Source organism: Cricetulus griseus, chromosome 3 (genome assembly GCF_003668045.3).
Source record: "Cricetulus griseus strain 17A/GY chromosome 3, alternate assembly CriGri-PICRH-1.0, whole genome shotgun sequence".
NCBI lineage: Eukaryota > Metazoa > Chordata > Mammalia > Rodentia > Cricetidae > Cricetulus > Cricetulus griseus.
The window spans coordinates 7,435,436-7,443,887 of record NC_048596.1 but is presented as its reverse complement, the minus strand read 5'-3'; the positions used below and the strand labels follow the sequence as shown (position 1 = coordinate 7,443,887).

Here is an 8,452-nt window from a genome sequence, read left to right as displayed (position 1 = left end):
TTTCTCCCCCCACAAAGAATTCACTTATTTATTTGTCTGTGTGTAAGTTATGTATCATATGCAGGTTTGGTACCAGGAGCCTAGAAGAGGGTCCCTGTATTCTGGAACTGGAGTTACGGGTAGTCTTGAGCCACCCTGTATGTGCAGGAAACAGAAGGGCAGCACGTGTTTTTAAGTGAGACATCTCTCTTGCCCCTAGTTGTAAATACTGACCCATACCTTGTGTAAGTGTGACTTCATTGCTTCATCATATTTATGACATTAATCTGCAGGCTCAACAATTTTTTCCTTATAATTTTATTTAGGACTATAAAGTTTAAACTTTATGATGGGAACAGTAATAAATCACTAAATATCCTCATATCTAAAAATTCTAATAAACGGTCTAAACTTTTATGACAAAAGAAATAACTGAGACACATTTGGTATTTTGTTTGTTTGTTTGGAGGGAGGGTTTATTTCAGTTTGCAATCATCAATCAGGGATATCGGGACAAGAACCTGGAGTCAGGAACCGATACACAGGCCTTGGAGGAGCCCTGTAGGAGCATTCTTGCTACTGCCCAGCATTGCAATGAATATTTATCCTACTGTTTATGGGTGTTTTGATTATTCAGATTTGGGGGAGTTACAGGTAAGCTACTATGAGCATTTTTTTGTACATGCACATTTGTGCATTTATGCTGGCTGTACCGCCAGGAATGAGATCTCTGGGTTGCAGATATTTCGATTTTGGAAGCTGCAGTGGGATGGATTTCAATGTGGCTGTACCGATTTACAGTCCACCCATGGCAGTATGGAGAGCGCCTGGGTTCCAAGTCCTCGAAGATGTTTGAAATGGCCACCTTCCTCTTCCTCTTGCTGGTAGGGCACTGTGGTCCCTGTTCACAGTAATTTGGTTTTTCCTCATGACACATGAAGTCAGTCTCATAGCTTGTGTACGAGCCAACAGGGGACCCTTCTCAAGTGCCTGCTCAAGTCGTTTGTCCATTCTCTGATTGTGTCACTGGTCTCTGTTTACTAATTACATGTCTTTGTATGTTTTAGGTGAGTCTATTACTGTTTGTTTTATTTTGAAAAAAAAACCTTGAAATCTTTTCATGAACAAAAAAATTTAATATAGTCTGATTTATCAGATTTTTCCTTTGTGGCTAGTGGACTTCGTGGACATTTGAGAAACTATGTCTACACTTAAAACATTCTCCTAGAGCAATGAAAGAGATATCTTGATAGTGGGAGCCATTATGGGGTTAGGGAGAAACCTGGTGCTAGGGAAATTCTCAGGAATCCACAAGGATGAGCGCAGCTAAGACTCTTAGCAATAGTGGAGAGGGTGCCTGAACAGGCCTTACCCTCTAATCAGATTGCTGACTACCCTAATTGTCATCATAGAGCCTTCATCCAGTAACTGATGGAAGCAGATGCAGAGATCCACAGCCATGCACCAGGCTGAGCTGTGGGAGTCTGGTTGAGGAGAGGGAGAAGAATTATATGAGCAACAGAGGTGGTTAAGATCATGTTGGGGAAACCCACAGAGACTACTAACTCAAGCTCATGGGAGCTCATGGACTCTAGACCGACATCTGGGGAACCTGCATGGAACCTACCTAGGCCCTCTGCATATGGGTGACAGTTGTGTGGCCTATCCCTAGTGCATGAACTGTCTTTTTGGAGCCCGTTCCATATGGTAGGATGCCTTGCTTGGCCTTGATGCAGTGGAGAGTAGCTTGGTCCTGCCTCAACTGAATGTACCAAGCTTTGTTGACTCCCCATGGGAGTTCTAACCCTTTCTGAGGAGTGGACGGGGGTGGGTTGAGGGGAGGTGGGGGAGTGGGAAGAGTCGAGGGAAGGGGAACTGTAGTTGGTACGTAAAATGAATAAAAAATTTAAAAAACCTTCACCTGGGTCCTCCTGCAGCCTGTCTAAAAGCAATGCTTGGGATTAGTATGTGGTCAAGGTCAAGACTATTGCTTTCTCCTCATAGAAGCACAGTTGAATCATGCCTTATTGAGGAGCCTATCCCTTCCCCACGGTACTGTGCATGCTTGGAACCTGCTCACCCTAATGTAACTGTGTCTTTCCGTGTTGATATTTCTGGATTATCTCCCATGTCACTGTTTAATTATTTTATAGCCCTACAAACTACAAACCTGTCTTTGTTATTTTAACTAATAAGAGAGGTGTGTCTTGAACATAAGTTCAAGATATAAGGTCTTGAACATAAGTTCTACTTTGATCTGTTTTCCCTTTGGCTAACTTTCCCTGTCAGTTTTGCTTTATGTATTTTGAAGCTTTGCACACTGAGTGCAGAGTATTGCGATCACATCTGCTTGGCAACTGTGTAAGTGTGTGAAGCGGCCATGCCTTCATTCCTCTGTCTAGTGTTTGTCTCATTTGTCTCTTCATGGTTCTATGACTGCATCTTCTATTTGGCCCTCCTCCTTCACTGGCTTGTCAATCTCCGAGTTTCAATGTCATTATCAACATGGCTCGGTTGAAAACCATCTCATTATTTTCCATTGTTAACTTATTAGCTAAGGGTCTTTGTTTTAGTTAATATCTTTAGTAGTTTCTTTTAGATTTACAAACTGATGTAGAAACTCACGAAGTATATTTCCTTTCCTCTTTGTCTACTATGATCATCCTTTTACTTCCAAATGTTCCAGGCACATTATGTTTCTGCACTGTTAGAAGGTGACACATCCATCTTCTCCCCTCTTCCACCGCTATGTACCATATACCTGCCTTGGCTCTTCCACCGCTATGTACCATATACCTGCCTTGGCTCTCTAGATATCTTCTCACAAGACATTGAAAATCAAGCAATCCCTGGACAAGAAACAGGAGCAAAATTGTTCTATTCCTCAATGGATTCACGTGAAAACTGGTTACAAAATCAGGTACAACTCTCAGAGAGGAGCCTGGAGGAGAAGGAAGTCGGGTCTCTGAGGATTCACACTGTGGCAAGACTGGGAGTTCAGTCTGGATTGTGTCACTGATCAATCCTGCCAGATGGAGGTCAACATTTTCAACCTTGGTCAAGTTTAAATTGGGGGTGTGGTTTGTCCAGTAATAAAGTGTAGAACCTTTCAAACTGTAGAAAAAGGTAAAATATCTTTAAAATACTGTTAAAAGGAATTATTTTATATTTGCATAGATATTATTTCACTGTTTTTAAAATTTCATGTTTACCAGCTTTTCGAAAAGCAGAGTGTGCTCTGTAATGTGGGTGGAGCTCTCTGTAATGCGGGTGGAGTCTATTTCTGCAGTTCTTCAGTCCTTTGAGTCAATGCTAAATTCTCATGTCAACATTAGCTTCCCAATTTCTATTGCTCAAACACCTGGAGTGTGCTTCATCTGGTCCTTTTTGTTGAGACTTTCTGTAACTTTTCTTGGTCTGTTGATAAAATCATGCAGGTTATGTTTTCCTCTACAGTCATTATTTTGCCTTTGTGTTCTCCCCGCCCCTGCACTGGTGGGCTAGAATCCAGGCGTGTGCTCATGCTAAGGACGTGCTCTGCCACTGAGCAGTCCCGGGCCCTCTGCCTTCACTTTCCAATAGAGTTCAAGCGTGATTCCACCTCGCCAGTGCTGGTTGATTTATTCACTAATCTTGCTCTTGAGTGTGGTTTTGCTTTTATTGCTTTTGACCTTGTAACCTTCTCACCTTGTTTATATGTAGGTCCCGTCTTCCCCCGACCCACCGTCTTCACTACATTCTTATCACTGCCTTTTGACAATTTTGTTGTACATCACTGTGAGTTTGCTTCATGTTCATATTGCTTGGCATTTATCAAGCTTGTGAGATCTGTAGGTTTATACATTTTTTTTAAAAAAATCAAATTCAGAAAAATTTTGACTAATACTCTTCAAAGATGCTTCCTGCTTTACCCCTGCTCCGTGAATGGCAGATGGCTGCTGGGTTTTCTATCACAGCACTGGGACTCTGGTGCCTTTAAACATTCCAGGTTTCTCTTCCCTTTCTGTGTTTCTGTTTAAGGAGCTTGCTTTTTTTTTTTTTTTTTTTTTTACCATTGAGACTTTCATCACTTTGATCCTTTCCAAGTGGTATCTACACATGATAAAAGATGGTTAATTTGACTTGTCAAATGTCCAGACATTTGGTCAAACATTATTCTGGAGGTTTCTGTATGGTTTTTACTCACTCCTCTGTTTTGTGGGTGCGGTGGACATTTCAGTTTTGAGTTGGTGGGCTTGGAGAAAAGCAGACTGCCTTCTGTTATGAGGGTAGGCTTTCTGCAATTAATGGAAAGATTGGGAGAAGAAAGGCTGATCCCTGCTTCCCCCAAGTTAGAGGATTCCTGAAAATGGCTTTATTGGACCTGAGTGCAATATGAGCTCTTTGGACATCCAGCCCGATGCCCTATCCTCTGTATTTTGTATTTGTCATTGTCATAATTGTGTGAACCAATCCCTAAAACATTTATCTCCTGTGGTTTGTATGCTGTCCTACTGGGTTGCTCCAACACCACACCCTTGCCAGTAAACACAGTATCCCAGTTAACACAACTATATCCAGGAAAAATTTTATTTTGATATATTTTTACCTCTAAAATTCCATCTTTGTTTTTTTATTCTTATCTTTAAAAAATTTAGAAAAAAATTATTGGGCTGGAGAGATGTCTCAGTTGTTGTGAAGGACCTAGGGTCAGTTCCCAGCCACACATGATATCTCACAGCCACCTACAACTCCAGTTCCAGGGGATCTGATGCCCTCTTTTAGTATCTTTGGGCACAAGGCATGCATGTAGAGCAAATACATACATGCAGGCAAACTCCCAAATATGATTAAAAATATATAAATATTTAAAAACATTTGTTTACTTATTGATCTGTTTATTGTATGTGTGGAAATGCATGTCCCAGTACACTTATGGAGGTCAGGGGGCTTTCTGGAGTCAGTTCTCTCCTTCTTCCATGTGGATTCTGGAAATACAACTCAGTTTCCAGCCTTGATGGCAGGTGCCTTTACACCCCACCCTTGCCTACCCATCTTGCAAACTCTCTTTTTTTTCAGATTTTTTTTATTTGAATTAGAAACAAGATTGTTTTACATGTCAGTCCCAGTTCCCTCTCCTTCCTGTCCTCCCCTACCACCCCCCCAAACTAAAACCCTACCCATCACATATCCTTTCTGCTCCCCCTGGATGGTGAGGCCTTCCATAAGGTGTCATCAGAGTCTATTGTATCCTTTGGGATAGGGCCTAGGCCCACCTCCATGTGTCTTGGCTCAGGGAGTATTCCTCTATGTGGAATGGGCTCCCAAAGTCCACACCTGTGCTAGGGATAAGAACAGGAGGTCCTGTAGATTTCCGAGGTTTCCTCACTGAAACCCATGTTCCTGGGGTCTGGATCAGTCCCATGCTGGTATCCCAGCTATCAGTCTGGGGAGCAAGAGTTCCCTGATGTTCAGGTCAGCTGTTTCTGTGGGTTTTGCCAGCCTGGTCTGGACCCCTTTGCTCTTCAGTTGTCTTTCTCTGCATCTGGATTCCAGTTTAGTTCAGTGATAAGTTGTGGGTGTCTGCTTCTACTTCCACCAGCTGCTGGATGAGGGCTATCGGGTGGCATATAAGTCAGTCATCAATCTCATTATCAGGGGAGGGCATTTAAGGTACCCTCTCCTCTGTTGCTTAGATTGTTAGCTGGTGTCATCTTTGTAGATCTCCAGACATTTCCCTAGTGCCTGATTTCTCTGAAACCTAAAATGTCTCCCTCTATTATGGTATCTCCATTCTTGTTGTCTTCTATTCTTCGCCTGACTCAACCTTTCTGCTCCCTCATGTCCTCTGCATGCCTCCTCTGATGTTATTTTTTATTAGGAGTGTATGTATAATGTATTAAAAATCAACACTTGTCTGTTATTTCCATTACTGCTGAATCTATTTCTTTTGACTCAATTTCTCCACTTACAGATCACATAGTTTCTGGTTCTTTGCGTGTCTAATAGTCCAGTGATCATGTGCTGGGCATTGCTGAGCAGTGGGTTTTTCTTGTTGCTGATTGTGGTGGTCTGTTAAGATTGCTAAAACAATAGACCACAGAAAGACTTGGAAAGGCTGTGGAGGATCCTAGTATACAGGCTGAGGCATCTACTGTAAGAGCCTGGGCTCTCCCCATGTTAGCCTGAGCTGAGACAGGAAGGGAACAGAGGTGAGTTCTGCTTCATTTGGAAGGGAACTATGTGGGATGAGCCTGGGTGTCACAAATGACACAGAAGTGTTTGCTCAGGGTTCTGGAGGTGGGAGTCTGAAATGCAGGTGGCAGTTTGCCACAGCCTCTCCCTGGCTTTTGGATAATTGCTTCTTGCTGAGTCCTCTGTCCATTTCTTCAGTGCTGTCTTCTTCTCTTCTAACAAGATTAGTGAGAACGAGTTAGGCTCTCGTGCTTCCAATTCTGTTTTAACCCCAGCTCCAGTCACAGTGTAACCACGAATCTTAGTTGTCAATTGACACACCTGAGGAGAGGGAACCTCAGTTGAAGAATTGCCTCCATCAGCCTGGCCTGTGGGCACATCTGTGGGGCATCTTCTTGATTACTGATTGAGGTAGGAGCGTCTGGCCCTGTGGGAAGTTCCGTCCCCGGCCAGGTGAGCCTGGGTTGCATGTTGGAGCAAGCCAGTAGGAAGCAGCATACTTCTATGATCTCCGTCTCAGTCCCCGGCCTCCATGTTCCTGACCTGGCTGGTGACAGACTCAGTGATGGACTGATACCTGGAAGAATGAGTTGAAGTGATTCCTTTCCTCTCCAAGCTGGTTTTGATCATGGTGGGTTTTGTTTGTTTGTTTTTGTTTTTATCACAACCACAGAAAGAAGACTAGAATACAGTCACATTAGGATTGAGAGGTTCAGCACAGGAACTGTGGAGAAAATAACTCTGTCTCTAACATTGTTGTTGCTTATTTTCCCTCTGTCGATGTTGAGCTTTGTTCCAACAGGTAGTTTTGTTGCTAGGGGCTCTTAGAGTTTCATTAGAGCTAGTTCACAGCCCTCTTTATTGGAGATCATCAGTCTCAGCACTGGGCCAGACATTCCTGGATGGTCTGATAGTCTATGACCAGACTCTGGTCAGAATTGAAATTTATCCCAGTCGTCCTTCCTTCCTTCCTTCTTTCCTTCCTTCCTTCCTTCCTTCCTTCCTTCCTTCCTTCCTTCCTTCCTTCCTTCCTTCCTTCCCTCTTTCTCTCTTTCTCTCTTTCTCTTTCTCTCTTTCTCTCTCTTTCTTTCTTTCTTTCTTTCTTTCTTTCTTTCTTTCTTTCTTTCTTTCTTCCTTCAGTTCCTGCCATTTCAGTCACTCATCCACAATTACTTGTCCGTGGTGAATCTTGTTTATGACGATCAGAGGGCAGAGCTAGCAACTAGTTAACCATAGAGGTATGGAGGTCTGTACAGACAGGGAGTGATATGCCTGGGTAGAGAGAGGAAGTGATAAGGCAGGGGGAGACAGGAGCTCAGTCTCCTATGGCTAGGAAGTTGAATAGGGTAAGGTGGCTGTGGTTTGCTCCTTCATCTCTATGAACTCTCAGCATTTTCCCCCATATTTGACTCCAGACTTTTATTATTATTAAGACCTATTAGAACTCTTGCTACACTTGTCTTCTGGTTTGTTGAAACAGTCAGTCAGACAACACTTGCTATAGTAATGTCAAAGTGACCATTGAAAATTCCAACAACACATTTGTCAAAAGGGCATGCTTGATAACGGTGACTAATTTTGCTTTTTTCATCTACGTTGTAATCTTTCAGGACAGACAACTTTATCTTCTTTATCTTGTGCTTATTTTCCTCCGCAGTGGTCTAGGACTCCTTCATCCTTTTATTAGCACTATCACAAAGTCTCAAACTGTGATGAAGGATGGATGTTGTCTTTCAGGCTCTCCTGGTTGGGCGGAATCCTTTCTCATCCTGGATCTTGGCCTTTGCACTCTATGGTGTGTGGGGACTCAGCCCTGTGCTCCATGGTCTTCCTCATGGGACCCTCATGAAAAACTGCATCTTGGCAGCAGTTCCATGGCAGATGGCAAGCAGGAAAGCTCTCTCAGATATTTTGGTTACAGGATGTATTCAGTTTGTAGAGCCTCTGGACCTTCAGAGTTTTCCCTGCTAATGCCAACTTAGTGCTTGGCAATAGATAAAGGGAACCCTGTGGTCTTTCTGAAGTTCTCTCTCTGCTCCATGGAGTCCAGCTGCCTTGTATCTGTGTATCCTAGCCCAGCGACTGAGAAACCCTGCTTGGATGTCTCTTCCCCAATTATCACAGCCCTACAGTGGCTGCTGGTCAGACATTTCCATCATTGGTGTAATTTCCCATCCTCTAGCTGTTGATGGCAACAACCATGACCAGTCTTTTTCTCTGTCCAGGCACAAGTCATTACCCATTGAAGAGGCCCCCGCCGTGTGTACATTTTCCCTCTATTGGTCTTACTTTGCCTCAG

General features: G+C 43.2%; 1 protein-coding gene across 1 annotated transcript; it reads left to right on the top strand.

Moving 5' to 3' along the window:
* Positions 1 to 758: 758 nt before the first annotated feature.
* On the top strand, positions 759 to 2,948 carry LOC107977217 (putative 60S ribosomal protein L39-like 5). The gene is made up of 2 exons (XM_027407464.1): positions 759 to 863; positions 2,793 to 2,948. Exons 1-2 carry the CDS (start codon positions 759 to 761, stop codon positions 2,946 to 2,948), a joined length of 261 nt encoding a protein of 86 aa, XP_027263265.1.
* The last annotated feature ends 5,504 nt before the right edge of the window (positions 2,949 to 8,452 follow it).